Below are 27,936 nucleotides of genomic sequence, written 5' to 3'. Positions count from 1 at the left end.
TCGAAAATTTCGAACTTCCGGTTAGAACATGTGGGGTATCCGGTCCACGCCGACGAACGCTCATCCCTGGTATGCGAAAGACACGGCGCCATACAGCCCGGCTTCGCGGCCCATCAGCCCGTCGCCGTGCAACACCTGCGCGCAGAACTTCAGTCAGTATAAGACGTAAGAAAGCGGGGGCAGACTCGCCTCCATCTTCCGCGCATGCCAGCCCACGCCGCTGCTCACGTTGCCGTTCGCGTCGGCGAGCGCGTCGAGCTCCGTCCTCCAAGGGTGGTCCGGCGCGAGGCCCCGGCGCAGCCGACTCGCCGCCCCCTCGGCGACCCATCCGCTCGTGGTGTCGACGTACCACCCGCGTCCACCCTTGCTCCGGACGATGCGCCATCCGCTGGCGCCCGCGCCGAGCGCGCCGAGCAGCAGCGGGGACAGCTCGAGCACACGAAGGCGCGTGGGCGCCTCCGCCGCCGGAGACGACGGCGCGGAGATCCGGAACGAGAACGGCGGGGTGCAGAGCGGGGTGACGAGCTGCGCGTAGAGCGCGATCGTCGCTTGACGCGCGGGGACGAAGTCGGGGCCGTAGCCGAGGTCGCGTGTCGAGGACACGAGGGTGAGGACCTCCACCTGTGGGGCCTTGTCGCGCAAGAAGGCGGCTACGGCCGGTAGCGGCAGGTCGCCGATGTGCGAAAGGCCGAGCGAGCGGAGGTGCGGTTGCGGCGCGCAAAGCTCGCCGAGGATGTGCGCGGTGAGCGGCGTGCTTGAGAGGTCGAGGTACACGAGCTGACCGGACTTGAAGCACGGCGCGAGCTCGACGATGTCTCGGAGCTCGTCCTCGGAGAGCGGAGAGGGGAAGGTCCGGTCGCCGTACAGCGAGAGCTCGCGGAGAGCGCGCGTGGCGGGGGTGTCGACGAGGAAGTTGCGGATGCTCTCGCCTGAGAGCCAGTTGCAGCGTTCCAACGCGAGGGAGTAGAGGGTGACAGCGAGGGACGCCCCGAGGGAGGCGAGTCCTTCCGAGGTGATGCGTGTGCAGGAAAGGTCGAGGTGTGTGAGGTTCGGGAATGCGAGCACGAGAGGCTCGAGAATGTGCGGCTGGATCGACTTGACACCGCGAAGACCGAGGCGGCGCATACCTGGGAGCACCAGAGGTTCTTCCCGATGGGCGTTCCGTGAGCGTGGCGTAGGGCGCTCGCGAGGATCCTCTTCACCGTCACTCGAGTCCGAGTCCGAGGTTAGAAGGAGGTATTCGCTCACGAACTGCGTCAAGGCACCAACAAAGACCCCACTGACGCAACCTGTCAAGTCGACCGCCTCGAGCTCCTTGCACTCGCGACGGCGCTCCAGGTCCTCTTGCTCCGGGTCATTTGGATCCGGGATGACTACGTCCCGGCCACGGGATGGCCGACCGCGACCGCGCGCGACGGAACCGCGCAATAGCAGCTCCTTCATGACAGAAGACGTGAGCGCCCCGTCCATATATTCCGTAGCGCCAAAGACGCTAAGGTTTGGCAATTCCTGTACACGTTCGTGAGCAGCCGTCACTCCCATCGGCGGTAGTCCACGGGACGATGCGACGCACCTTGAGCACTGCGACGAGCCTCTCCCCGGTGACGAACCGGTTCTTCACGCCCTCCTCCACGGAGCGACGCATGCCGATGGTGCGGAAGTGGTTAAAGTCCAAGTGACGGATCAGCTTGCCGGGGTGCGGATCATGGGGCGGGGGTACTGTGGGACAAATCGACCGCAATAGGTACCGCTCAGCGAATGCCTCGAGGCGCACATGGAAAGCAAGAAACTCACCGTATATCCCTGGGTGCGCCCGCTCCATCACGTCCTGCACGGCGACCGATATGGAGCGCATGAGCTTCCAGCGCGCCGGAGATTTGCTCTTCGTCCGCAGCCGGCGCGGGCTCGGGTCGCGGCTCGCGGGCGGGGTGAGCAGCTCCGGCAGGATGGAGATGTCGGGGCCGGAGAGGCGCGCGAGGACCTTGTCGTGCAGGTCCGACGCCGCGTCGCCGGCGTCGGCGCTCGCGCTCGGCTCTCCGGTGCGGGCGGCGAGCGCGAGCGCGGCGGTCTCGGCGGTCTTGAGGGTGCGGTCGACGATGAGCGCGGCCTGCGCCTCGGCCGCGTCCTCGTCGTCGCCGCCGGCGACCTCCTCGACGATGGAGAGCCAGGAGCGCGGGAGGCGGATCTCGACCTTGCGCCAGAGCCAGGGCCGGGCGGCCTCGTTCCAGGCGTGGTTGACGAGGCAGAGGCTGGTGAGCGTGCGCCGGACGGTGGACTGGGTCCAGTGGGCGCAGGGGTAGGACGACGGGAGCGAGAGGGGCGGGGCGGCGTGGTCAGCGCATAGAGGCGGGTCGAGGGAGGGGATCAGAGGGGGGAGGCCGGCGGCATAGACATGGGCGCAGATTACGGCGAGCAGCTCTGGAGGGGTGGATTCGAAGGGGGAGATCTGGGTGGCCATAGACGGTAGGGGGTTAAGATGTTCGAATGTATGCCAGGCAAGGCGGGGAATGGTGGGGGGTGGTGGTATGCAGTGGTCGTGGGCGGCAGCGGGGAGGAGCTCGGGGAGTCAAAGCAGAGCCATCGGAGGGCTTTATATGGCGAGTCATCGTGCGGGGGAGGAGGAGGCGTGACCGGGTCAAGGCTGGGGCAGGACGAGCACGATCACGACAAGCGCTCGCCAGGCTCCTTCCTCTGTTCCAGACCTCGCTCGCGCCCCTTCGCACGTTCCCCACCCGTCCGCTTCCGTGCGTGGGCCCTCCGCGCACCCCATTCACTCCCCAATAGCCTTTTGCCTGGGTTCCCGCTCCCCCGTCTCCGCAGCCCACCTGTCGCTCCCACCACCAGTCGTCCGCCTGCCCCGCACACGTGACGGCATCAGGCGCGTCCCCAAGCTCCGAGCGGCGACGCCCACAGGCACTGTCCCCCGGGCGGACCACCACTCTGCAACCCCCGCGTAAAATCGGGCCCCTGCAAACCGCAACGAGTCGCTCACCTGCCCACTCCCTCGCTGCCCCCACCCGATGCGACGTTGATGTCGATGAGGACCAAGGCGTCACGTAAAAGCTCGCCATCCTCGCGAACGCGCACCCCCTGGTTGGCCGCCCGCACACAAACGTTGATCGGGTCGTCTCGCCCCCGCGTGCGAGGGCCGTGGCTCCGCGCGCGAGGGACCGCCGGGAGAGCGCCTTCTCGATGAATTGCAGCATCCCCGGTCGGCTCGAGCAACTCACCCCGGCGCGCTTAGAGAGAGAGGCGCGGACGGACGGACGGACGGACATACATTTGACGCCATGCTTGCATCAGCACGGGACGGGCTCGCGTCGACTTGCGACGTTTGGACACCTGGGATGCACATGCGCACACGCGCTTGGAGGCCGCGACAGGGCCCGGACGACTACGACAGAATCGGAGTTGGGGTCGGCGCGTTCGACAGGTCTCCATTCTGGACGAGGGCGCCTTCTGCACAAGAGCGAGCCATACTGCGATCGTATGGCATTCGTACATGAGCCAAGAGCAAAGGCACACAGGTGTCGTGGGCCACGCAATGACGCTGCCCGTTGGCGTGTTGGATTGCGATTCCCTAGGACGAACACGAGCGTCGGCAGGCTTACCCGGCGATCTACCCCAGAGCTAAATATGCCCTACGCGAAGTGCACGGCGCCATTATACCGTCAACCGGACCGACTTCTTGTGACGTGATCTGGCCTCCGCGAGCTGCAAAAAGATGCATCACCCGTGTGCGGCGCGGGACGAGCGGGGGCACGGCGGACGACGACCGCCCCAGTCATGGGTCGGCCGTCTCGCGCTCGGAAGGCCCAGCGCGGGGCCATCTCGCGCGCGCAGAAGACCAGAACGGACGAGAACAAGACGCGACTGCCCCCATGCGCGTCCCGTCCGTGCCCATTGGCACGAGCAAGCTTGTTTGGCTCGAGCCCACTGCATGAACGTGCGGATCCGCCTCCTTTGGCCTTTCCTCGCCCGCCCCACGTGAGAGCGTCCGTCTCTCGCGTGCGTCGGGTGACTGGCTCCTGCCGAGTATGCCATATTGAAGCCACGCCTGCAGGCTAACCGCACAGAGTCCGCTCGGACTCTGGTCTAGCGGTGGGCTGGGCAGTGAGGTCATTTGTAGCTCATCGCAACAGCGTTGAGGCGAGGTGTACGATGCGACGGTTCTGTTGGCCCTTTCTGGTCTGTCTCGATGAGGTGGGAGCATGTAGGAAGGCTAGACGTATAAGCGGACAACTCACCAAGAGGCGGCTATATGCACCGCGTCTCACTGGCACACAGTCGTCCACTCAAGCGCCGCGCCATACAACATGTCGTGCATCCCACAGGGCCCCGCTTTCCGGGGCGATCGACGAGGAGCTGAAAATTTTAGAAATAGACCACTCACCAAGGGGCAGGGATGCTATTTGATCTTGGTTGAAAGGGCCACGGCGTATGTGCGTGAGGGTTCCGCGCGCACGAGCTGACGGCCCGCCAAGTGCATGACGGTCCTGTGTGAGCTCTCGTGTACGTGCGTTGCGATGTAAGGGTTGTGAGATGCACCAAGGTCCAAGCAATACGCGCAGTTCCGATGTAAGCGGACTGTTCAACGACTACGCACACAGAACGGCGGTCCGATCAATCCTGTCTACAGCCGTTGTAAGCTGAAGTTGAAAGGAGGGAGAACGTACATATAGATTGTACGTCATAGAGCATGGTTCTGCAACTTCTCAGTGGACACGTCATTCAGCGCCATGACTCGCAGAGCATGATGTGCAACTTGCGTGAGGCCTGAAGACCATGGGTTATGCCTTCATTCATCAGCAACGTTGACGGCAAGATGGCGATCCTGCTACAGAATCACGTCTCAATGTGGTTTGCAAGCATTCCCGGATGGACTATGAACGCCTCCGCAGAGGCTCGCCATTTGCTCGGACCGCACAGTCGCCATGGCACTCGACGAAGGCCAACAGATGTTTTGGGTACAACAAACGAGTGTCAGAGAGCATGCCTGGACGCACCAAGACTGGGATTTGAGCCATTCCCGCATCGTCCACGCGTCCACGCGTCCATCCGAGACCCCTCGTGATGATATCATGCTGACCACAAGGTCACTGTTGCGGCGCACGTGCGAGTCCGGACTTGTGAGCCAGCCAGCCGCACCGCTAGAGGAAGAAAGACAACAAGAGCGAGAGGCCAGGATAAGCGATGAGAGTTCTCAACGTGGGGAGGTTAAAGAACGAGATAAGGCTGGAGTCAACATCCAAATCCGATTGCTCCCGCGTGCACTACGCCTCTGCTCGCGCGCTTGTGAAGTTGTACATCTCCATGGTCCCGCTCTGGGTCTCGCGTAGTCGGGAACTCGAGGGACGCGCGGAGGAGTCTGATGGAGGGCCACGGAGCGCAGGGGGCGGGCCCGGACAGGCCCAAACGGCGGCGCGCGGGAAGTAGAGATCAAACGGGACGGTTCCGGCCGCAGCGCAGGGTCGCACTGGCGCTTAAATAGCCTTCGGCCGCCGCGGGTAGCAGCAAGTACGCCGGAGGTGATGGCACACGCCGTTTTCAACGGAGCTGAGAAGGCTGGTGAGGAGGGGTCGGGCCAGAATCAAGCACAAAGTAGCATAACGACTTGGGAGAGCACGAGCGACGGAACAGTATGTATTTTGGAGTGGGCAACGACCGCAGGCGTCCGAGCGTGCGCATCATCATGGCTGTACGTAGAATTTGTACTGCGTAAGCATCCAGATCAGAGACGAAGCTGTGGGTGTTGTGAGGCGTGTGAGCGATATCAGACGTGTTGAGGTGGAAACAAGACAAACAAGCGACAAGGACGGGGCTGATGGCAGGCCCCGCGAGCTTGGCTGTTTTGAAGATGAGGATCTCGGAAGCAAAGTGGAAGAAGGCGAACAGGTAGGTGAAGAGGGCGAGGTCGTAGATGCTGGCCACGGCGCCCATTAGCGGACAGACAGATGGGAGGACGGGAAGGACGGGCGCACAGCTTGTTGTGGATGTTGTATGCTGCGTAGAAGCGAACGGCTGCTGACGTCAGCGTCCAAATCGCGAACGTCCTGGCCTGGAGCGGGTTGACTGCATGAATGTCCGGTTGCGATGGTGAGCGGGCGTAACCTCGTTACTTCCAAGCACCCAGACTGCTCACCGAATGCGGCCATGCCGGTGTAGAGACGGCGCGACGGTGCAAGCGAGGCGACGTTGCTCGCTGTGTTCAATGTCGCGGTGACGGCGACGACGAGCTGCCACGTCGGTAGCCAACCGGGACCGGCGGGAAGGTCTGCAAGGCACACTCAGTGAGACTCAGTGGGCGCAGCAAATGTCTTACAGCTTTGGAGATAGGCGAGTAACGACGACATGGGAATAGGTCCGGGGGGTGAGAAGAGCGTGTGGCTGAGAGCAAGCCGTAGGACGGAAGGAGACGCGCAAACGAACTTTCATCGCCAAAAGCGGCCTTACACCAGGGCCGGGTGATGCCCCGCTCTGGACCTCTGCCACTCTGATCTCACGCCGACACTAGGCCCAGATCCCGCCCGCGCCTTCCCGCGAATGCTTCTAACGCACGGGCCTCTGCTGGGATGCATGGACGCACTGCTCAGCGCTCACCCCCGCGCAGGTGTCGACGGATGCTTGGAGTGTGGCTTGGGAGTCGAGCGTGTGCGGAGGGGGAGGTGGCGCACGGATACAGGGCATCGCCATCAGACTGGGTACTTATTTGTCCGGGGTCCCTGCTCGCCGCCCGCCGTTACCCGCGAGCGCCGACGTCAGGACTCTCTGAACGGCCGCTAGTCGACTGTCTCCTCGCCGCCGCTTCTCGCGCCGGCGTGCCCGACGTCTTGTCATCTTTCCCTCTCTCCACCACCTCCTTTCCACCTCCTCTGCGGCCCCTCCCCCCGCCCCGCGTCGACGCTCCGTCGCATGCGCACCCCCTCCTTCTATGCCTCCTGCTCTCGCCCCCGCGCCCTCTGAGGTGCCTTTCCCCTCCTCCTCCTCGCACGCCCGCAAGGACTCCGCCGCCAGCTCTCTCCGACGCCGTTCTCGCACCAAAACGCGCTCGATCGCCGTTCCCGCCCGCAAAGGCACCAAGGAGAAGGATGCGCCCGCGACTCTCGCCTACGACTCCGACGCTGGCGAGAGCTTCCTCGACTTCGACGACGCTCCCCCCGTGCCCCCCGTCGTCGTCAGCGCCGAGCCGGAGGAGATGTCCGCCCGCGAGCGCGATCGTGCGCGTCAGCGGGTGCGGGAGGCGAAGAAGCAGAAGCGCAGGTCCCGGACCCTAGACGCTGCGCGCAGCTCATTCCTCATGATGGACGGCCACCCCCCACAGCCGCCTTCAGCCCCGCTTTCGTGGAAGGCGCACGATGCGTCGGAGCCAGAGCAGCAGGATCGTGGACGGCGCGAGAAGTCGGCCGCAGGGTCGGTCAAAGGGGTGCGTCTTGTGCTGTCTTGTCTCCGCGTCTTTTTCCAACAATCGTCCCAGTCGAAGCCGAAGCCCCGCGGGCTCAGTCTCCCCCGCCAGGCTTTCCGGCAAAACCCCCCTTCGGACGGGTCCTCGCAACCCAGTCCGATAACACCCTACGGCTTCGGCTCGAGCCCCATTATCGTCAATTCTGCCGTCGACGAACTGAACCGCCGGGACTCGGTTTTGACGCACATGTCGTCAACCTCGTCCTCTCTTTACCCCGCCTCCACCGTTGGTTCTCGCACCGAGTCGTCCATGCTCTACACTGACTCCCTCAACGACGCTGACGTATCTTACCCCGATATCGTCACACCCGATCATCCGGACTTCGATCCCGACGACGTATCCTATCGGCTCCGACTGCTTTTGAACAACAGCTACTTCCTCCCGCCTGCCCACGCGAAACCCAACCCGTTCTCCCTCACCTCGAATGGACCGGACACGTCGAAGCCCAAACCTGCTGCATCTGGCTTTCTGACCTTCTTCGGTTTTGGGAAGACTAAGTCGAAGCCCACTTCTCCTGCCCCCGGAAGCCCCTCTGCTGCTGAGATGATGGCACCAATCCTGCGAACAACATCAGACACCCCTTCCGCATCTGGTCTGCTCAACCGGCAACAGAGCATGCCCAAGATAGGCGCATCCGCCCCCGCAGCGTCCCCTGTCGCACCGACCAGTCGCGTGGTCGTCCTGCGCGAGCAGATGGACGATCTAGTGAGCGCTGCCAAGCAGGCCGAAAAGGAGCTCCGGACCAAGGCAGATGCACGCAAATTTCCAAGCTCCACTACGCCGCGGAACCGTTTCGTCGACGACGTGATCGATCCTACGGACGTCGTCGATTTGCCCCCGCCGTCGGCGGACTCCCCCTTCGCGATGCAAACGTCAACGGCGTTTGGCTTCGGGCCGATGGACTCAGTGGGAGCCGCCGTTCTGGCGGATCGGCTCGTTCCTGGGAGCCCTGCGGTATGGTCGATCAACTCGGAGGACGAGGGGTGGAGGAAGGACCTCCTGCACAAGGCCGTCAGCCACTCTTTGACGTCGACCCCGGACCACTCGTTCTCATCGAGCGACCCGGTGTCCCCTCCTGCGCAGTCTGAAGCAAGCTTCCCGATCCCCACGGTCAAGCCTACGCCGAAGCCGAACATCGGGCAGCGTATCATCGAGGATTTCGGCTTTTCGGAAGACGAAGCCCCAGGTTCTCCTTCGGACCAGCATGCGCACTTCCTCACTGTGCATCCGCCTTCACTGTTGTCTGAGGGACCAAGGTCCCCCCTTAGTGCCAGGGATGAGCTCCCGTTTCGCGCGGAGACTCCGAATCAACTACCGTCTCCCCTCTCTCCTGCGCCACGGAAGCAAATCGCCATCTCGGTCTCACAGCCTGACCTGCAAAGGTCGAGTTCACCTTCGGAGGAAAACGCCGCTGGTCTTTCGTCTGGCTCAGGGTCGTATCATACGGTGCGCAAGGCTGCTTCTACCCCCGGTGGTCTGTCCGCAGCCGAGGAGTTTGCAGCCCAGAGGGCGATAAACACACTGTCCCCTCCGCCAATCCCTGAGTACAGGTCAATCACCCCGAGTCCAGTTGGCCTGCCCTCCTTGTCGACATCTCGCTCTCGCACAGAGAGTGGGTCAAGGTATTCAAGCGACAGTGTGTCGTTCAGGACACCCATGGATACGGACGTCGACATGGGGGCACGGCCATCTATGTCCTACTCGGTGCCCTCTGGACGGCCTTCAGTGTCTGTGTCAGAGTATTCGGTGCCATCTCCGACGGCGTCAGCATTCAACGATGCCCTCTTTGGGAGTAGCTCTCGTCCACCCTCTGTCGCCTCAAGGAGAGCTGGGCGAGCGCACGCAGGCTCAGAACCGCCTCTTCCTTCTCCGCGGCTCCCCACTGTTCGCCATCCATATGTCAACCTCCCCCCTCCGCGCGTCTCGACCTCAGTCCCCACGACAGAGCTTCCTCTCCCTCCCCGCCCGCCTCCGGTCAAGCCCGTTTTCCGCAACTCGACCTCGACCCGCTCCTCCGGGACACACCACTATCCCTCGACCGCTGCCTCGGAGAACTTCCCACCTCCATCTGCGCGCTCCGCCTCCTTCACCCAATCCCCGACCTCTGGCCCATCTTCTCCTAGCGCCAGAGACTCACTTTCCGCGCGACGCGGGTTGGGCGCGCCGCTGTCCCTTACCATTCCTGGCCGCTCGTACCCGCCCGCGATCCACTCCGCGCCCGCACCGGGCCCGGCGCCTGCGTCAGACTTCTTTGACCGGCTCGTCGAGAGCGGGCACATGCACAATGCGCTCGACGACTTCGACCGCTCTGAGGACGAAGACGAGGAGTCGGAAGAGCTCTCGCTCGACGGCGAGAACGCCCGCAGCCGCTTCCACCCCAAGTCTCCTCCCGCAGCGTCGACGCCCAGCTCCCAAGCCCTGACGTACCGCACGTCGACGTCGATCGCGCCGTCGCTCTCCCCGCGCCCGTACGGCCGCCCGCGCTCGCGCAGCGAGGACGAGATCCTGACGAGCCCGCGCGCGTCGATGGCGTTCACCGAGGCCGTCCAGGTCTTCGTCGACCCGCACACGTCCGCGATCTCGAACCGCGCGTCGAGCGCGTCCGCGCGCCCGTCGCTCATGCGCCTCGGCAACCGCTCCACGCCGCAGCTCAGCCCCGCGTCCGGGTCCGGCTCGGGCTCGTTCCGGACCCCGGTCGAACCCCTCCCGCACTTCACGTTCGACCACCACCGCCGGCCGATCGCGAACGTGCCCGGGGTCGGGGTGTTCAAGGCCCCGGGCAGCCCGTTCAAGCGCACGTTCGCCGCCGCCGCCGCGGTCGCGGGCTCGAGCAGCGGCGGGCGCAAGCGCGGGAAGGGCATCGCGAACGTCGCGGTGCTCCCCATCGGCGCTGTGCCCAGTGCGCCGCTGAGCCCCGGGTTCGGTCGCGGGCGCATGAGCGAGAGCTCGGCGGCGCCGGGCGGGTCGGGGAGCCTTGCCGTCAGCCAGGGCCAGAGACGGCCGAAGAGCGCGGGGGCAGGCGCGGAAGGGAGGAAGGTGCAGCGGGAGAGCATCCTGCTGTTCGACGGGATGCTGACGCAGCACCTCGCGGACGAGAAGAGCAGGATGAAGCGGATCACGAACGAGATCGTGGGCTCGGCGACGAACTCGCCCGTCCAGGGCGCGTCTGCGGTCAGTGGCCAGATGCCGTTCTCGTCGCGGTGAGCTTCTGTTGGTGGTGGTGGTGGTGGAGTTGGTGGTTGTTGGGCCTTCTGTCTCTGGGATGGTTTCTCGGTTTGCTTGCGTGCTTACTCCCGCCCCCCTTCCCACTCTTGCTTCGTCGTTGTAGTTTGCTTTCCCCTCGCGATTTCGCTTCGTTCAAAAGTTCTCCTTCACACCCACCGTATCCCTTACACGGCTTAATTGTACCGTACAGATTCTACGCAGGCCCCTGCTGTGTATAGCGAGCCCGGCGCGCGCCTGCATGTACATACACATGCGCGGCTCCAGCACATGTTCTATCATCGTCACCCTCCCCGCACACGTCTCCCACTCCCGCACACAGCGCCGTTTTGCTATTTACACCCGCCCCGCTAGTAGTGAGGACGGCCTCACGCTCCTTTTTGTACACGTTCGCTACGCTCCGGACCCCCCCTCGTCGCTCCCTCCGCACCACGCTCGCTTGCTCCTATATACTATAGCATACGCTCGGCACATACCGCACCCCCTCCTGCGTTCCACGTTCGTACATACCGGCGGTGTACATGATAGCGCCGCTGGCGCGCGTTCTTTCCGCAGACTTACCCATTCACCCTCGCACATCGATTGTTTTCTGCTCGCATGCACACATACCGACTGGCGACCGCATCGTCGGCGCCTTTGCAATCGTAGATACCTTTCCGCTCGCAACGAGTTCATGATTTATCTCTCCCTCACGTCGGCTGCCGCCCACGGATATCTTGAGCACCTTTTGCCATTTGACCACCGGAACTGTTGTCTCAACGTCGCTGTTGACACCGAGCAAGAACATACCACGTTTTGGGTATCTGACCGAATCTATTCGAGCGAAGAACGAGTATATGCAAAGCAACGGGGGACTGTAATACAGCGGAGGTACATTACAGGATACATCGAACGTTCGACAGCTGGTATATCGTTCGTGAGTTTTGAGACGTCGTCCAAGCGAGTACACCTGGTTCTGGATCGCACCGTGGGCCACCGCGACGGCCGCCTGCAGGCCGGTCACCACTCCGAGATAACGCTGCCCGACGTCGCGAACGAGTCGAGCACGGGGACGTTCTCGGGCTTGAGCGTGCTCGGCTCGGGCTCCTGCAGAGGGCGGAGCTCCATCGACCACCACACGGGCCGCGTCGTGCTGACCGTGACGACGGACGCGTCGGGCAGGAGCTTGTTCGACGTCGAGACGAGCCCGTCGAACCCGCACACCTGGTCGTCTGCGGAAGGAGTGAGCGGGAGCGCTTATCGGTCGGGGCGGGGACCACACGCACTCAGGTTCCACTCGAGCCCGGTCGTGGTGAGGACGGTCGAGTCGACGCCGACGGGGAGGAGCCCGCATGTGGGGCCGAACGTCTCGTGGTCGATGCGGATCCGGTGCTCGCCCTGTTGCGCAAGCGGTTCAGCCTTCGTGGGGGCGCGGATGTGGGGGAGAGGGTGGACTCACCGCGTCGAGGATCCAGGCCGCGTTATCGTCCGTGATCACGAACGTCCGCCGCCGCTTCCGGCGCAGCTTGTGCAGGAGGGACATCGTGTGCACGGTCTGGTCGAGCCGCCCCGAGAGCCCGCCGAGGAGGACGATCGTGTGTTGCTGCAGCCGGGCGCGCGTGGGCGTGAGCGTCGTCCGGTGCGTGGACGGGAGGGCGGAAGAGGGAGAAGGGACGGGGCGCAACGCACCTCGACGTGCCGCTCGGCCTTTTCGTCGTCGACGAGCGCGCCGATGCACTTCATCAGGTCCGTCGAGTCCTGGTCGCGGTCGTGCACGATGCGCACGCCGCGCGAGGAGTAGTACGTGCGCACGTCGTCGCGCAGCGAGTCCAGGTCGCCCTTGATGAGGTCCGGCGTGTACCTGCAGGTGCGCGCGCGATCGAGCACGGTCGGCACGCGAGCACGAGTGCGGAGTCGCGAATTGGGCTTACAGGTGGCGGATGTCCTTGCCGCCGTGGTCGCGGAGCAAGTCATGGAGACGGTTTGCGCCGCCGTCGGCGCAGGCGTGCCAACGGGAGGCGTGCCAGACACGGTGGAGGAGCGCGAAGGAGAAGGGTTGGTTGAGGATGATGAGCGCGTTGCGGGCCTGGCGCAGCGGGTCGAGGAAAGAGACCTCCCAGGGGACGACGAGGAGCGCAACGGGGGCGGGAGTGGGGGCGGGAGGGGACTTGGAGGAGGTCGCCCTGGACACAGGCAGCGGCATTTGAGACGGGGGAGCTCGAAGGAGGCGGCCGGGTGGGCGAGGCGGAGGACGGGAGTCGGGAGAGGAGCCGGGCTCAGAGGCTGCGGCGCGGCGCGATCGCTTACGCCTGCTCAGCCGAGCGCGGGCACGTGCCCCTGCAGCGAGCGGGCCTCCGGTTGGGGTCCGGCGAGAGTGCGCGCATGTCCTCTTCCACCACGCCCATCATCCTCGCCTGTGCTCCTTCCTCTCCTGCCACCATCCCCGGCGAGCATGGATAGGCTCCACGACCACTTTCAGTCCTATTCATGGCACCAGGTGCGCTCCTTCCTGTCCTCCCCGTCCGCCACACTCACCTGCGCTCTCTCGTACGATCCAGTCCCACGACCAGGTCGGTCGCCTTTCGTCAGTTGTCGCCGGGTGCAGGTCGTACTTACGTCCACGCAGGCCACTGTATTATTATTGCTTCCCTATGAGACGACGGACGAAGATGTCGCGGTGCGCACGAACCGCTCCCACTCAACCTATCCTCGCTCACTGCGCACAGGTAACAATAGATGAAAAGTACCTCCTCGCTGGTGTCCGCGGGCAGCCCCCAGTAGTGAAGGTGCGTGCCCGTTCTTTTCTCCCCTGCATTCCATCTTCACAAGCATGGCCTACCCAGGGTCAACTGTATGGTCGCGTCGACACCTCTACGTCTGTTTGGCAGCTTGAGCCTCGGCCGTCCCGGCTCTCCGCCCGGGACCGCACAATCTCCACAACATCCACCGCGTCCACGCACTCGTCCTATGCACTCGTCTCCGAGCCCGAGATTTCGAGCAGTTTCGCAGCATCCCTCGCCGCCGGCCTCGTCTCAGGCTCTGATCTCGATGACGCCGTCCTGTCCTCCCCTGCCCTCTCCTCTCCTGTATCTTCCTCTGCAGATGAGCGTCTCGGCTCTGCTCCGGATACCCACCATCACCAGCGACACAGGTCAAGACCGTCGGTCTCGCCCCCCGCGCGGATTTCCCAAGGAGCAAGTCATATCGGTTCCTTCTCGTCCCTGGAATCGCTGCATACCGGCTCCGGGCGGCTTCTCACCCTCCACCTGGAGAAGGCGGATTCAATTATTTGGCCGTCTCTTGTCGTGGGTCCAGTACCGGAGAGCATCTCACCGCCCCCCGTCGGTATCTATCCTTGGAATGTGGACAACACAATAGAGCTCCAATACAACATGGACCCCACGAGCTTGGTGTTGATTGCGCTTGACTTGTATGACATTCGCAAGGCGAAGGAGGATGCGTTCGAGTACTTTGTGTGAGTAATTTCCATCCTGCGCGATTGACATCATTCCAACTCGCATCATAGTCGAGCCTGGCATCAAGCACAACTCCCGTCTGCCGCCATCCGGCTTGCCACACACTACCTACCCCTGCAAACCGTCGTTCCAGACGGGTCAGACGACCTCGCCGCACCTCCCTCACCCACTTCCTCCGACCTCACAACCCTCCCCGATCCCGGCAGACGGAGACGACGTCCCCAGGAAGCCGCGCCCCCTCCACCCCCACTATCCTCCATTCCGGGGATGCCGGAGTATTATCTCGCCCGCCTCGGGGGTGCTTCTGGTCTCGCGCAACTTTTCCTCGCCGCCGGCCTCCTTCACCTCGAGGGAACCGCGTCTTCTCTCCTCACCTCCTCCTACGCCGGGCTCTCCTCGCTCCGCACCTCCACCTTCGCCGTCTCAGGCCCCCCGCCCGCGCACTCCTCCGGAAGCGGCGCCGGTACGAGCGCGGATGGTGCAGACGTATGGCGCCGGGACCGCGACCGCGCCGCACAGTTCTTCGTGCGCGCCCGCGCGCTCCACCCTGCGCTCGACGTCCCGCTCCTCCCGACCGAACAGGACACCGACGCCGAGGGCGACGGCAGCGGGAGCGTCTCCGGGGTCGACGTCGAGGAGTCGCGCCGCGCGCGCTCGCCCCACCGGCGGCGCACGCGCGTGCTCCCCGAGGCGCGGCTGTCGATCCCAGCGATCGACGTCGCGCGCGGCGCGGGCGCAACTGCGCACGACCCGCTGCCGCCGCCGCTGAGGAACCGGAGGAAGCGCCGGGGGACGTACACGCGCGGGGGAGACGGGTACGAGGAGGAGGACGCGGACGCGGAGCTTTCGAGCTCGATGGTCGAGAGCGTGCACCGCGAGCCGGACATCGGCGCGGACGGCGAAGACAGCACGTGGTATCTCTACCTCCCCGGCTTGGTCGGCGCGGGGACGGCGCTGCTCGTCGTCGGCCTGTTGAGTCTGCAGAGTTGGCGGAAGAATCAAGGGTGAGGAGCAGGAGCAGCATGGGCGGACGGACGCTCGCCAGTAATGTATCGTTTCTTGCTCGCCCGCTGTGTATGTACTGCTGGGATGCGGACTGTCGGCCACGACTTGTTACGCCTCTTTACGAATGCTCAAAGAGATCTGGGCATGCTCCCTCGCGATAATGTTGTAATTCCTGAGAGAGCGCCGGAGTATCCGCATCATCGCAAGTTCTCCCGCGTGCGTCCGTTCTCGAGCTGCTACCGCCATGTCCTCGCCACCACCGTCGATAACCGTGCTCTACTTCGCGGCCGCGTCGACAGAGACGGGCCTGACCGAAGAAGAGGTCCCGCTTCCGATGGCTGGAGATGCGGCAAGTGCGCCACTTCGCTCTCAATGCCTCCCGCGATCTCCCGCTCGTTCTCATCCGCACCCCTCCCACAAACTTCCTCTCTCTCCGCATCCAGACGCGGCGTTCCCACTGAAGGACCTCGCCGCCCTGTTGGCCGCGCGGCACCCGGACACGAAGCTGGGCAGGGTGTTGGAGGGCAGCCAGTGGGCGGTCAACGAGGACATGGTGGACGATCCGGGGAGCGTCACGCTCCGCGGCGGGGAGGAGGTCGCGGTGATCTGTCCGGTGTCTGGCGGGTGAGCACTCGCTGGGCCTGAGGGAACGTGCGAACGGATCGCGCGAGTGGGGACGGAGTGGGCACCGTCGTATTCGCTGCTTGTACCGCTATCGTACATCTCTGCTTCAGCACCTTGATCTACGCTACGATGTGCAAGGCGCTCTTCGAACCCGCTGCCGCACCCCAAAGCCCCCCTTCCACCGACGACACCGCCAGAGCGCCGACATCGGACGGGAACAAGAGCGCGTTCGCCGCGCGCCGGCTCACGCCCTCGACGTTCCTCATCGTCGAGGTCGACGACGTCTTCGACGAGCACCCCTTCATCTACGCGAAGCGCGTCCCCGCCGCCCGCACCCTCGTCCTCCTCGACACCGGCTGCGGCGGGCGCACGCGCCGCCCCGACGTCGAGCTCACCCCCCTCCGCGTGTTCGTCGAGACCGCGCCCGTCGCCGACAACGGCGGGCGGCCGCTCAACGCGCGCGGGGCGTGGGCGTACGTCGTCGTCCTCAGCCACTGCCACTACGACCACATCCGTGCGTGCGCCCCGTGTCCGGCGTGGGAGGGCGTGTTAACATATGCTGACGCGGTGGGGGGATGACGGGCGATGCAGTCGGGGTGGACCAGTTCGCGCACGACTCGCCCGTGCTTGTGTCCGCGCACGACCCCACGTTCCTCTCGCCCGCGAACCTCCCCACGCACTCCCTCTGCGACAGCCTCGGCCTCGAGTCACCTTCCTTCACTCCGTCCCTCACCCCGGACCGCGCGCAGCTGGTGTCGAAGGACGGAGTGTCGCTCGGGCTGACGCTGCTCCACACCCCGGGCCACACGCCGGACGAACTTGCGCTGTGGGACGAGGGGGACGGGATGCTCTATGTCGGGGATACGCTGTACGAGGACGCGCACATCATCTTTCCGAACGAAGGAAGCATCGTGCAGTGGTTCGCGAGTGTGGATGGGTTGACGGCGATGCTTCAGAAGTCGGGGAGAGCAGAGACGGCGAAGATCAATTGCGGGCACAAGACGGCCATGGGGGACGCGATGGAGGTGTTGAGGACGACGAAGGCGTTCATGCGAGATGTCATTGATGGAAAGGAGAAGGTCAAAAACAAGATGACAAAGCGGGGCGAGGAACATGTGGAGTATGTGCAGGACGGGGGCAGGTATAGCTTGATATGCCCGAAAAGACTCGTGGAGGAGGCTAGAGTAGCATGTTTGTGATGTACTCAAGTCCCATGATATGGAGGTACTCACTTGTAGTGTCTCGAAGTTCTGTCACGTTCTCTTGTGCGACATACCCTGCAAGTTGAGGCCAGCCAAAAATGCGTCCGCTTCCGTGGATGACTTTCCATGAGAACTTGGGTTTCCTCGCATCCTGTCGGTTGTGACGGTGGCTTCAAGGGCGGCAAACGGATCGACAACCTTGGGCCCTCCAAGAGCAGGAACAGGGGAGGTGGTCTCGCTGGCCCTTGGTGCTGTAGAGTGCTCCACGGCGTCGAGTTCTGGGCCCTTCGTTCTTTTCTTCTTGTAGTTCTTGATCTCTTGTTTCCGCGCTTCTTTCGCTCGCTCCCGTTCCGCCTGACCACGCTTCCGCTTGGGACCGTCCGCGACCATTCCTTCGACTTCGCCTGGCTTGACAGTGATGGCACCGGTCGCCTCCCGATTCAAGTTGGTTTCCGCCCTACTATCAGCCATGCTTTGCAATGCCCGCTCGCGTTCATCCTTGTCGAGCGGTAGGTTGTACGCGCCCGCGCCTCTTGTCCGGACCTCGAGTGTACTGTCGTAGTAGTGCGCAGGAGACTTCTGGGACTCTGCAAGCTCGGTCTGTATGGCTTCACGCCTCTCTGCAGATGGCTCAAATGTCGGGAAGTGAGTAGCAGCGGCATATCCCCCTGATAGCGGGTAGTCAAGCAATGTCTCTCAGAAGCCAAGGGCAGGAAGAGCAGCCTACTTAGGACGTTCGGACTAGCAAACGGTGATGCCATGCTTCAGCCTCATATCATCTGCCAAGCGCAAAACATGTACTCACTCTTCGTCCTTGTCTTTCATCGTAGGAAGTATCAGACCCCTTCTCTCAAGCTCCGAGAGAGGTGCGTAGATATCCCGACCAAACTCGTCCTTGGTCTCGACCATTCGATCCTCTTCCTCTTCATCCCGCCTGTCGTCGTCCCCGTCGCTTTTTCCCGCCACAAAATCTTCGTGGTCGAGCTATAGGTGACATCATCCGTTGGCGATGCACGCGCATGTATGCGATTGGGGTACTCACGTCAAGCGCGCTCTCCGCGCGCTGCTTCTCCGACAACGTTGCCGAACCTCCTTCCTTGAGATCGTCGTAAATTTTCACTTTCTCCGTGAGCTTCGACTGCGCGGATTTGACGTTGTGCTGGTCGAGTTCTTCCTTCATCGCCAGGTCGAGGTCTCGGGCATTACGCGCTTGGACCCCCGGGTTCATCCTGCTCCACTCCGACAGCTGCTGCAAGCCCAGCAAATTGAGCCACAAATAAACACGGCGACAATAGAAGAGCATACCTTGTCCATCCGCTTCGTGCCCTTGGCCTTGGAGGTGCTTTGCCCGGCGGCCTTCTTGCGGGACAAGTCTTGGATTTCCGCCTCGACATGAGCTTTGAGATCCAAGAACGAAGATTCGCTCACCCCGGAGGCCTTCGCTCTATCTGTAGTGCGCCGCATCTTGACGTTAACGGAAGGCGGGAGGATGACGGATTCGGCGGGTTAAACGGAGATCGCTGGAACGAGATGGTGGTAGGTTGACAAGCTTAGCGGCGCCACCGCTCAGCGCGCTTGCCTCTGGCGGATAAACCGGCCCGGGACCGGGCCGCCTGCTCTCTTTTGAACCCGGGTCCGTACCCACCGGCGTGAGCAATCTAGTGTTCAAACGGTGAAGTTCATAGAATATGGGATGCCTAGGGGAGACTAAGAGAAGTTCGATCGTATGAAAACCGATCGAACCCGGTCCCGTAGCTTCGATCGGAATAAAAACAGGGATCGTAGAGCAGGATCAGACTAGAAGAGAGGGTGGATCGATGCTAGCCACCATTCGAAATGCCGAGGCGTACTGTGGTACCTCGTACTAAAATATTCAAGCCAACTCCAACTACCCTCTTCAATGTCTTCATTCGAGGCAGCCATCGGCGCGCAAGCGCTGCAGATACCCTAGGACGCATCGATGAAGTGTTGTTTTCCTTCGTTCGTGCTAAAAGAACAGAGTTGCTGTATGGAAAAGTTCCGGAGCAAGCCCCCATCCCTGCATCCAGCATATCGTTCCTTCCAGCCCTCCGCCGGCCGACGCCCCGATGCGGCTCTCACGCGCCGGGATGGAGCTTGCGCAATAGGTTTAGGCCATGGACGTGGACCCCGATCCCACTCACGGTTGCGGACGCGGCTGCGGTTACGAGTGGGCGGATGCGATCGCCCCCGCCGAATCACGCATGGGCGATCGCACGAGTGGTGCATCGTTGAGATTTGCTCGTGCACGATCGGGAATCGCATGAATGGGTTCGACGCGATCGAAGGTGGGGACCCTGAAAGCCTCCGGGGTTCTGATGCATGGTAGGTGGCCTCGGGTGGCGGTGACGGCGGGGGCGGGCGAGGGGATGAGCCGGGAGGTGCACGCTGAGGCTACGCTCCTGGACGCTTGACATATCTATCAAGCATGTCAGACATCGTATCCACACACACGTAACAACGAACACGTACGTCGCGTCGAGCTGGGTGATCTGCGGAAGCATCAGGATGATTTTCCTGCGATACGCAGCGCCTTCGGAGCCCTGCACCGGGTTCCCTTCCAAATATACTGTTTCCAGGGTCTCAATGTGCTTCAACTGGGGTTCTATGGCTTGTAGGGATGTGATTTTGTTGTTGTTCATCTATAGACCAATGGCGGTCAGCGAAGGGCATATACGAAAAATGATCGCGCTCACCCAGAGCTCTTCCAAACTCGATAGATGTGAGACATTCTCCAACACCTCAATGAAATTGTTGCCGATGTCCAAGGTTCGCAGTTTCATCTACCGGATCATGAGATGGGATAACGTCAATAAACTGCAGACAAACTCACTGTCTTTTCTAGTCCTTCTAGTCGTGCGATACCATTATGGCTCAGATAGAGCTCCTCCAACCCATATAGGTCCTGCAGCCCTTCGAGTTTGGTGATACGATTTGATTGCATCGACAAGATTTTGAGCTTCTTGAGCGCGCCAAGGTTCTACATCCTTTGTCAGCGCTGTGACACAGATAGAACGCAGGAACCTGTTACCTCTAGCACAGTGATCTTGTTCTTCCCCAACCACAGCTCTTCCAAATTGACCAGAGCATCCAGGTTCTCGATCCTCTGAGGATCATGCCGTAAGACTCGAGTGCTGAAGGATAGAAATGGACACTCACGCGAATGCGGTTTCCGCCCAACTCAAGACTCCTCAAGGTCGCAGCGAGACCACTCAGATTTGAAATATGCGAGATCTTGTTCTGAACGAAGTAGATTGTCTTCAAGGAGGAGAGGTGGTTCTCGAGCTCCTCGGGGACGGTTTTGAGCATGTTGAAGGAGAGGTCCAGAGACCTGAATGCACCTTCAATAGGTCCGCCCCACAGCGGCGTCGCATGACAAAAGGATCGTACTTACACGAGACTCTTGAGGGTGTTCAGCGCCGTCCCGACATGCTTGATCTTGTTGTCGTACAAGTCAAGGTCCTCCAGGGCCGTGAGCGCACCAAACACTTCCGAGTTGACATGCGTGATGAAGTTTTGTCTGAGGCAGAGTCGCTTGAGGTGGCCGCCAAAGCGAGGGAGCCCTAGCTTCTCGACGCTCGCAGAGTTCAGACGGGCATGGATGAGCTCAATGTCCTGAGTCCCGCTCGCTCAAGCATCGTCCAAAGAACCGCATGAGATCAGCCACACACCTCCGTGTTGTCAGGCAGGTCCTCCAGAATCTGGGTGTCGTCGATCTCCCCGGCCTCCTCCTCATTCTCGTCCTCTTCCCCACTCGACGTGCCACCGTCTGCGGGGTGCTGGACAACCTGCACCCGCGTGATCTTCGCGCTGCACACATGCGTGCGGTCAGTCGAGCGCCACAGACGACCACGATCGTGCGACCAAGACGGAGAGCACTCACTGCGTCCCCGCCGCAGGCACGGCGTCAGCGTCAGCGAGCGCGACGGTCTTCTCGGGCGCGGGTGCCACAGGAGTGTCAGCCATGGCGCAGGTCGCAGCAAGCAGGGTCGTGAAGCGTGAAGGCTCGAGGGGTGGGCTGAGGCTCAGGGTGCCGCCGCAGATGTAGTCGGCCACAAGATGAGTCGACCTCGACGCGCCCTAGGCCTGCAATCTGAGAGCGCCGGGCCGTTCGGCGCACGTGACTTTATTTCCCCCGTGCCCTTGACGCCGAGGAACTTGACGCCGAGGAACTTGACGCGAGTTTCCCTGAACTCCGAGTCGCGCCTTCCTCGCAAGGGCTCGACTTCCGCCCACCCGCGCTCCGACCCGCTCCTCCGAAATTCACTCGGAGCGCGTGTGCCAGTGCACGGAAGGGCAAGGGTGCACGGCGGAGCGCTTGGCCACCGAGCCGTTCACGCACGGCGACCACGACCGAGGCCCGCGGCGCGCGCGCACGCATGCACGCACGCACGTACCAACACTCGCATACCCGGAGTCCGGAGGGCATCGTATGGTACATACCCACCTAGCACGCATGACGCTCGGAGTGCGCCAGCGGACGCCGACCCGGAGCATACTTGCATCTATACGCGTCTCGCCCGCCGTCACTTGTGCCGCCACCGCAGCGGCCCCCAGCACTGTGCGCCCTTGATTCGAATGTCATGTGTGTGTAGAGACGCGCGACCCCTGCAGGACGTCATCGTCGCACGCACACGATATTGCATTTGCTGGCTGCACAAGTCCGACGCAGCGCGCGCGCGCGCGGCGCGGTGAAAGGTCGCGACGTCGACGCGAGCGATACAGGGCCCGACAGAGCCCGAACATGCGTCTCCGTGTGATTGCCAACAACGACTGTCTAGACTCTATCACAATCTCCCCGGGCCCCCTTCCGTAAGTACACTAGGCCGCTGTCGATATGCTGAGAAGAACGCGGACGTCGCCTCGCCTGCATGCCCCGCGGCCGGTACGAGACAGCGCCACGCTCCAGCCGGGATCGCATCGCTCCGCGCCACCCAACCCTCGGCCACCCTTGGCCTTCCCCGCGCGCGCGCGGGGAAGGCTTGATTGACCGCGCTCGCGCCCTGGGCGGCGGTGTCGGGCATTCGGGCGTCGGATGCCGTAAGGTGTGGACCGGTGTGCATGAAGCGACGAGCGTCGCACACAGAGCCCTCGAGGGACCTACAAGATCGTCGCTGCCCGAGCCACTTCGACAGCGGGGGAAGATGTGGGACCCGGACCCTCCCACGAGCTCCGCAGCGGGCGAAGGGATTCGCGACTTCTGAAGGCGATACCGAGCGCGCGGGCGCGCGGAGGGGAGCGTCTAGGGAGGTGTTCGTGAGTTCTGAAGACGAGAAGGCGCTCGCGAGACTAGTCAGGGACCGGAGCAGAGACAATATCCATCATTGAGACGATATTACAATAGAGTACGAACATGCAGACGGACGATATGTGTTCCTCCAGGAAGATGGCGAAGTCGGGATGCGAGGGAAGTGGGGGAGGGGATGTGAGACGCGGCGAAAGGTAGGAAGGAGATAAATATCGTCAAACATGGGGCGCACGACACGTCGTGCCCGCTGCGGGGGCGCTCCTCGCTGCAAGCAAGAAGCTCCGCTTCGAGCATGCGGGAGACACGTGAAACCAACCCGGTGAAGGGACGAAGGTCCCGTGTATCGTAATTGTCACCATCATCTCCGAAACGGTGGACAGGCGAGAAAGAGAAAAGGGGGGAGGATGTGTGGAGAAAAGACCGGCGCGGCGCTGGGGGCGGCGGGGGAGCAGTGTGGACGTGCATGGGAGGCGGCAGAGCGTCTAGAACGGCGCGTCGTGCGGCAAGTAAGCCTTTCCCATGCGGTACGCTTGCTCATGGCCGAGCGATGCTTGGGCCATCAACAGATGGTCTTGGTCGCGCTCGTGCCGCTTGTCGCGCTCGTAAGAGGCGGCGGTAAGGCCGGCGCTGAGCGGCGAGTTCGAGGCAGGAGAGGAGGGTGAGACCATGGGGGAAAGCCGGTGATGGAAAGACATGAGCGTGTCGAGGCGCGCAGGTGGCATGTGGTGGCCCGAGTGGCCGTGCGCGGAGACGTGGGGGTGTGGAGCGGATTGAGCAAGGTGGTGGGAGGGTGGGCCAGGGAGATGGTAGTATTGGTTGGCCGAAGGATGGCCGCCGTAGCTGCCCGCCCGCGGGTCGGTTGCCATGGACGAAGGGTAGTTGACGGACTGGTTCTGGGCATAGTGCAGACCGGCGGATGGGGGCGAGGGCGAAGGCGTCATGCCACTGCCTTCGAAGCTCGGGGCGTGGGAGAAGCTGTCGTTCCCTGAGCCGGAGCCTGCTGAGGAGGTCGATAGGAAGGACCCCTCCTCAAAGAAGCTGCCTCGACGCATGCCCGGATATGAAGCACTGACAGGAGACGCCGAGGGCGATGGATCGGCCTTGGAGGACAGCGTGCTCATCGCGCGGTCCTTGCGGCGGCGTTGGCTGCCTCCTTCCTTTTTGGCGCGGGACCTGGCGAAGCGAAGCCCGCACCTGGAGGTAACGGACCAGGTTAGCAGCTGCGATGGATGAAGATGAGATAGCGGGAGCGTGCACGTACGCGTTGCAGAGGTCCTTCTTCCCGCTCGGCCCTTTCCGCCACTCCGGACTATGGGTCGCCTTGCAGCTCGCGCACTTGGTGATGCCGACGGGAGGGTTTCCCGACGTGCGCCCACCGTTGCTGTACTGATCCCGGTTGTTCCGCCGACCGGACCTTGGGGCAGGGACGAGGTCGCTCGGGGGAGACGGTGGCTGTTGCTCGTCCACATCCGAAGGTCCCGACGTCGGATACATCCCTCCCGGGCTCGGCGCGGAAGGGTCGATGGGCGAGACAGGAGAGCCGGAGTCGATGTACGACGACTGGGATGCCCATTGTTGATGCGTTTGCTGGGAAGGCGCGGCGGTGGAGTACGACGAGGAGCGGATGCTGCTGACGGGGGCGCCGTTCGGAACAGAGCTCGGGCCCCAGTGAGCGTACTGGTTGCCGGGCTCCATGTTCATCCAGGGGTTGGGGGGGTAGGAGGAGGCCATTGGTGACTGAGGGTGGGAGCTGTAGGGGTAAGGAAGTGAGGAGACGTGAGTGTTCTGAGGGACGTTTTGAGGATGGGCCTCGTAGTACTGAGCGCCTCCTTGTGGCGCGTAACTAGTCGAGTGGTAGCCAGATTGGTGCAACCCGCTATTTCCCGCAACGCCATTGCGGGGAAATGAACTTGCTTTGTGGCACGCGAAGATAATGGCGCCTGAGGCAGTACAGAGTGAGCAAGGGTCGGCGCCGGCGAGAGGCAACGAGGCGCGTACCATGAGGGATGAATACACTCTCCACCTCTCGTTTGTCACCCGATGAGAGCTCCATGACCTGAGATGACTTGTAGCGCCGGGTACAGCTTGTTCTAGCGTCAGTTTCGGAGCTGTGGATCTGCACTCCTTCCGCCAAGCGCGCGAAGTCCTTCGACGCAGTCTCGCCCGGGCGCTCCTGAGGCCAACTCAAACACAGAGACCGGTCGGGTGAGTTTGAGAGGATTTGAAAAACGCGGGTGAGAGTCGAGGGTTGGGGTAAGGACGTCTGCAACCGACTGAATAGGAGCTGGATTTGGCTCATGTCGACGTTCGGAGTGCCGCACCAGTTGGTCCAACCGGTCTTGTGGTGCTCGTCGTTGTCGCGCGGAGTGAGGTCGACGGCGGCATGGATGAAACAAAGAACAAGGCCGTCTGCGGCGTAGTTGATGACGATGTCAACGGCCATGTAGTTTTGGTCTACGGCGATCTTCTCGGCGTCCAGCCAGTCCGGACCCGGGCCTGTGTACCCTAGCTGCCTGCGGACCCGTGAGAGCCGGGAATAGCGTACTCTATGCGCGTCGTGTCAGCACCGGCGGCTAGCGGAGCGCATGTATGCTCCGAGATAAAGACGAGACTCACCGAGTCACACTACCATGCAAGGTCCTCTCCTCCAAAACAGAACCGAGATCGAGCTTGGCTGAGGCTTGTTCGTCGGGGTGGACATAAGTGAGAAGAGACTTGCCCACGAGCAGGTCGGCCTGCTCTCCTAAGTGGGAAGCGAGGACGGGGTCGAGGTAGAGGAAGACGAGGTCGGGGTTGAGGAGACACCAGTCTGCGAGGATCACGGAGGTGAGTGGGTGATGGAGGAGAGCACGGAGGCAAGGTTCGATCGATGAACGATCGCGGGGGGAAGTACTCACAGCAGCGCGTTTCGCCGACCTTCGGCAAAGCGGTTTGGCGATCGGTGTTCTGAGTAGGCGGAGGAGGATTAGATACCATTGAGCCGGAGGGGAAGGGAGGGTCTTCGAAGGCGAGGGGATGGACCGGGAGACGCGAAGGCGGGGGTGGGTGGCCAGACGGGTGCTGAGGGAGGTCCTGGGAGGCTAGCGGTTCGTAGGGCCGGTGCGAGGAGGCCAAGAAGCTCATAGCTGAAGGATAAGGTAGACTAGCTGGCTGGTAAGATAGAGAGTGGTGGTTAGGCAATAGGGTAAGGTAGACCTGGACGAGGAGGAGGGCGGGGACGATCCTGATGGATCGTGGTTAAGGAGCGGGTGGCAGCTGGAAGGACGCGGTCCCAGCTGAGAAGAGGGGCAGACAGGGGCGCCTGCGCGGGTTCGGGCACCTGCCCCTGCAGCGTTGGTCAAGGTTCGACACCGCCCATTTGGCGCTCGCCCGCTCACCGTCGCGTAGACTCGGCCGGACTCGATCACGAAGGCTATCTGCCCCAGCCGCGACCGTCCCCCGCGCGCTGCCCGCCCCAAACGGCCCCCGCCGCGACCTGCGCGACTGCTGCGACCCGCGCGCGGTGCGCCCCCCAGCCCCGCGCCGCCCCCGCCCCGGACAGGCACCCATCTGGCTAGCCCCCTCCCGCCAATTTGATCTCATTTGCGGAGACCCGGACATGCGTCCGCCACCCGCTGCCGCCGCGAGGCCCCCGCCCCACCACCTGCACGCCCGCACCGCGCGCGGTGCTCGCGCAGGGCTTGTGCTTGCCCCCGGGGCGGCCTCGCTCGCCGCCCGCCGCACGCAGTCGGGCGAGTGCGCCGATCCGGGAAACGCGCCCGTCGAGGACGTGGAATCGGCGGACGTGATCTCAGCCGGCGGCTACGGCGCTAGTCGGGGTTCGTCCGCAGATCCACTCCGATCGCAGATCCGCTTCTTCAGATCCATCACGAGCCTCCCCGCTCGCCCGCCCCGCCTCCCCCGACACCTGCCCACCCTCGCCTGCTGGGCGCTGGAGCCTCGCACGCATGCCGGGGAGCGTCGGGCTGACGGCCATGCCACGGCTGGGCGCGGAGGCCAGCGAGCATATTTCGCATGTTCCCCAAAAAGGCGTCGAAAATTGAACGTGCAATGGAGCGTCCCAGTCCCGTTCCGGCACGACACCCATAATTTTAGCCTTAGGAGGCAATGGCCTGTTTCCTTGCGCACCCGTACCGATATGGGCCCCGCCGAACATGCCATGCCTACGCCCACCGCTCGACATGCACAGGCATGCACAAACGAGCATTCCGACTGCAAGGCACCTCCGAGCCGACATCACCATCGCCAATTTAAAAATACTGGCCACGTGGGATGATCGTTCTTTGCGGGCGCCCGCCTGGGCAGGCGCTTGAAACTTGCTCAGGTCGTCCACCATGCCTGTCCCAACTGTCGTCCAGCATGACAAAAACATCTGGGTCGCTGCTGGCGACGGCGATATAGAGCGCGTAAGGGTATGTCGACCTTCCAGCCGCCCTGCGCATCTATCACAGACCCCATAACCAAGCACATCCTCCCAGGAACTGATAGAGACACAGTGTTCGTAAGATCGGCGCCGACGCGCCTCGCAGATGTTGAGGACTTTCACAGCGACGTCTCCCAATGTTCCCGATCAAAATACCTACACTCCCATGTGAGCACCGATCCCATCTGCACTTGCACTCATCGATAGAGGCTCGTGAATACAGGCATGCTGCTGCTTCATACGGACATCTTGATGTCTTGGAATACTTGATCGCCCACGGTAATTCAAGCATTCTGCAGTTTAACCCGGCTCACAAACCACGCAGGTGGTGACGTGAACGTCACCGACGAGGATGGCGATACGCCTCTGTATGCCGTTGAAAGTGTTGAAACGGCACGCTTTCTTGTCGAACGCGGTGCCACAGCGAATCACCAGAATGCGGAAGGCGTGTCGGTATGCGGGTTGCCACTGGTCCACAGTCATTGCGGTTGCTCATCAGATCCCCGGCAACCCAAACATAGCCTGCGCAGTACCTCGAGGAAGAAGAGTTCCCTGCGGTGGCCGCATATCTGAGAAGCGTTGAGAACACAGCCGCTGGGGGCGGTACTGCGCCGCCTCCAGCGGAGATACACGAGCAGCCTTCGCAACACGCACAAAACGCGGCTTCGGAGAACCTTACATCGTCCCTGTTACATTCCGTACGGTCCGTCATGGAGCGCGCAGAAGCGGAGGGTAGAGAAGTCCCAGAGGACGAGCTGCGTCAGATCGTCGGCCGCGCGGTTATCGAGGGCGTCATGACTGGGTATGGGATGCGTGCGGATGCTGCGGGTTCGCAGGACGGGTCTGAGCAGAGCGGCGGGGATGGCGTGAAGAGGCCACGCACTGAAGGCGGGTGAAGGCGCAGCCTGCCGTGGGCGCTCCGGGTGTGGACTTTGTTGTATGAGCAATTGAGCTTGCTGGTAAACACTTGTAGCAGTACATGGACGCGTTGTGCTGAAAATTTCGAGTCTCTTGTGCGTCATGAATCGGCCTCTTGGTCTCTGCGTGTGCATACTCATGGTGTCCGAGATGATGTGGGGCGTTACAAGTATATCGGCTACGCTGCCAAGCGTGTCTGTTCCGTCATCCGGAGCGAACTTCACGAATATCAATAAGGACTCCTTGAAGAAGTTGATCACTCATACGAGCGTCTATCCAGGGCGATAAGATTCCAGCCACGGCGCCTAGAGTGCGACGTGCGAATACCGCGTCGCGAGTTCTTGGAGTTGCCCAGGACG

The 27,936-nt window shown here is 62.6% G+C and overlaps 11 protein-coding genes across 11 annotated transcripts; 5 read left to right on the top strand and 6 right to left on the bottom strand.

Annotated features, from left to right (window-relative positions):
- Window positions 1-60: 60 nt before the first annotated feature.
- Window positions 61-3,292, bottom strand: BXZ73DRAFT_86773 (uncharacterized protein; the record flags this gene model as incomplete). The annotated part of the gene is made up of 5 exons (XM_048024309.1): window positions 61-135; window positions 190-1,509; window positions 1,574-1,719; window positions 1,795-2,446; window positions 3,281-3,292. The coding sequence occupies 5 exons, from the start codon at window positions 3,290-3,292 to the stop codon at window positions 61-63; spliced, it is 2,205 nt and encodes a 734-aa protein (XP_047883240.1).
- A 2,398-nt stretch (window positions 3,293-5,690) lies between these two features.
- Window positions 5,691-6,353, bottom strand: BXZ73DRAFT_86772 (Erg28-like protein; the record flags this gene model as incomplete). The annotated part of the gene is made up of 5 exons (XM_048024308.1): window positions 5,691-5,743; window positions 5,805-5,923; window positions 5,982-6,072; window positions 6,143-6,274; window positions 6,323-6,353. 5 exons carry the CDS (start codon window positions 6,351-6,353, stop codon window positions 5,691-5,693), a joined length of 426 nt encoding a protein of 141 aa, XP_047883239.1.
- Window positions 6,354-6,931: 578 nt separating this feature from the next.
- On the top strand, window positions 6,932-10,666 carry BXZ73DRAFT_38562 (uncharacterized protein; the record flags this gene model as incomplete). Its single annotated transcript, XM_048018221.1, has 3 exons — window positions 6,932-7,423; window positions 7,475-9,858; window positions 9,976-10,666. The coding sequence occupies 3 exons, from the start codon at window positions 6,932-6,934 to the stop codon at window positions 10,664-10,666; spliced, it is 3,567 nt and encodes a 1,188-aa protein (XP_047883238.1).
- Window positions 10,667-11,683: 1,017 nt separating this feature from the next.
- Window positions 11,684-12,866, bottom strand: BXZ73DRAFT_96237 (thiamine pyrophosphokinase; the record flags this gene model as incomplete). The annotated part of the gene is made up of 5 exons (XM_048027018.1): window positions 11,684-11,895; window positions 11,950-12,061; window positions 12,123-12,266; window positions 12,353-12,524; window positions 12,595-12,866. The coding sequence occupies 5 exons, from the start codon at window positions 12,864-12,866 to the stop codon at window positions 11,684-11,686; spliced, it is 912 nt and encodes a 303-aa protein (XP_047883237.1).
- A 249-nt stretch (window positions 12,867-13,115) lies between these two features.
- On the top strand, window positions 13,116-15,147 carry BXZ73DRAFT_96236 (uncharacterized protein; the record flags this gene model as incomplete). Its single annotated transcript, XM_048027017.1, has 6 exons — window positions 13,116-13,160; window positions 13,222-13,233; window positions 13,290-13,340; window positions 13,390-13,449; window positions 13,507-14,138; window positions 14,190-15,147. The coding sequence occupies 6 exons, from the start codon at window positions 13,116-13,118 to the stop codon at window positions 15,145-15,147; spliced, it is 1,758 nt and encodes a 585-aa protein (XP_047883236.1).
- A 241-nt stretch (window positions 15,148-15,388) lies between these two features.
- Window positions 15,389-15,772, top strand: BXZ73DRAFT_86768 (uncharacterized protein; the record flags this gene model as incomplete). Its single annotated transcript, XM_048024307.1, has 2 exons — window positions 15,389-15,497; window positions 15,588-15,772. 2 exons carry the CDS (start codon window positions 15,389-15,391, stop codon window positions 15,770-15,772), a joined length of 294 nt encoding a protein of 97 aa, XP_047883235.1.
- Window positions 15,773-15,897: 125 nt separating this feature from the next.
- Window positions 15,898-16,967, top strand: BXZ73DRAFT_38320 (Metallo-hydrolase/oxidoreductase; the record flags this gene model as incomplete). Its single annotated transcript, XM_048018165.1, has 2 exons — window positions 15,898-16,282; window positions 16,360-16,967. The coding sequence occupies 2 exons, from the start codon at window positions 15,898-15,900 to the stop codon at window positions 16,965-16,967; spliced, it is 993 nt and encodes a 330-aa protein (XP_047883234.1).
- A 54-nt stretch (window positions 16,968-17,021) lies between these two features.
- Window positions 17,022-18,434, bottom strand: BXZ73DRAFT_96234 (uncharacterized protein; the record flags this gene model as incomplete). The annotated part of the gene is made up of 5 exons (XM_048027016.1): window positions 17,022-17,638; window positions 17,698-17,711; window positions 17,776-17,954; window positions 18,013-18,219; window positions 18,276-18,434. 5 exons carry the CDS (start codon window positions 18,432-18,434, stop codon window positions 17,022-17,024), a joined length of 1,176 nt encoding a protein of 391 aa, XP_047883233.1.
- A 948-nt stretch (window positions 18,435-19,382) lies between these two features.
- Window positions 19,383-20,954, bottom strand: BXZ73DRAFT_86767 (L domain-like protein; the record flags this gene model as incomplete). The annotated part of the gene is made up of 9 exons (XM_048024306.1): window positions 19,383-19,407; window positions 19,461-19,630; window positions 19,685-19,771; window positions 19,822-19,968; window positions 20,020-20,094; window positions 20,148-20,319; window positions 20,383-20,603; window positions 20,660-20,798; window positions 20,872-20,954. The coding sequence occupies 9 exons, from the start codon at window positions 20,952-20,954 to the stop codon at window positions 19,383-19,385; spliced, it is 1,119 nt and encodes a 372-aa protein (XP_047883232.1).
- A 1,764-nt stretch (window positions 20,955-22,718) lies between these two features.
- On the bottom strand, window positions 22,719-25,212 carry BXZ73DRAFT_38854 (uncharacterized protein; the record flags this gene model as incomplete). The annotated part of the gene is made up of 5 exons (XM_048018261.1): window positions 22,719-23,430; window positions 23,498-24,176; window positions 24,235-24,782; window positions 24,853-25,045; window positions 25,134-25,212. The coding sequence occupies 5 exons, from the start codon at window positions 25,210-25,212 to the stop codon at window positions 22,719-22,721; spliced, it is 2,211 nt and encodes a 736-aa protein (XP_047883231.1).
- Window positions 25,213-26,570: 1,358 nt separating this feature from the next.
- Window positions 26,571-27,555, top strand: BXZ73DRAFT_86765 (ankyrin; the record flags this gene model as incomplete). Its single annotated transcript, XM_048024305.1, has 5 exons — window positions 26,571-26,648; window positions 26,766-26,827; window positions 26,883-26,938; window positions 26,985-27,112; window positions 27,181-27,555. The coding sequence occupies 5 exons, from the start codon at window positions 26,571-26,573 to the stop codon at window positions 27,553-27,555; spliced, it is 699 nt and encodes a 232-aa protein (XP_047883230.1).
- Between the last annotated feature and the right edge of the window lie 381 nt (window positions 27,556-27,936).

Source organism: Epithele typhae (assembly GCF_022376455.1).
Source record: "Epithele typhae strain CBS 203.58 chromosome Unknown BXZ73scaffold_2, whole genome shotgun sequence".
NCBI classification, from domain to species: domain Eukaryota; kingdom Fungi; phylum Basidiomycota; class Agaricomycetes; order Polyporales; family Epitheliaceae; genus Epithele; species Epithele typhae.
The sequence above is the reverse complement of the archived record's forward strand: the minus strand, read 5'-3'. Positions and strand labels throughout refer to the sequence as shown.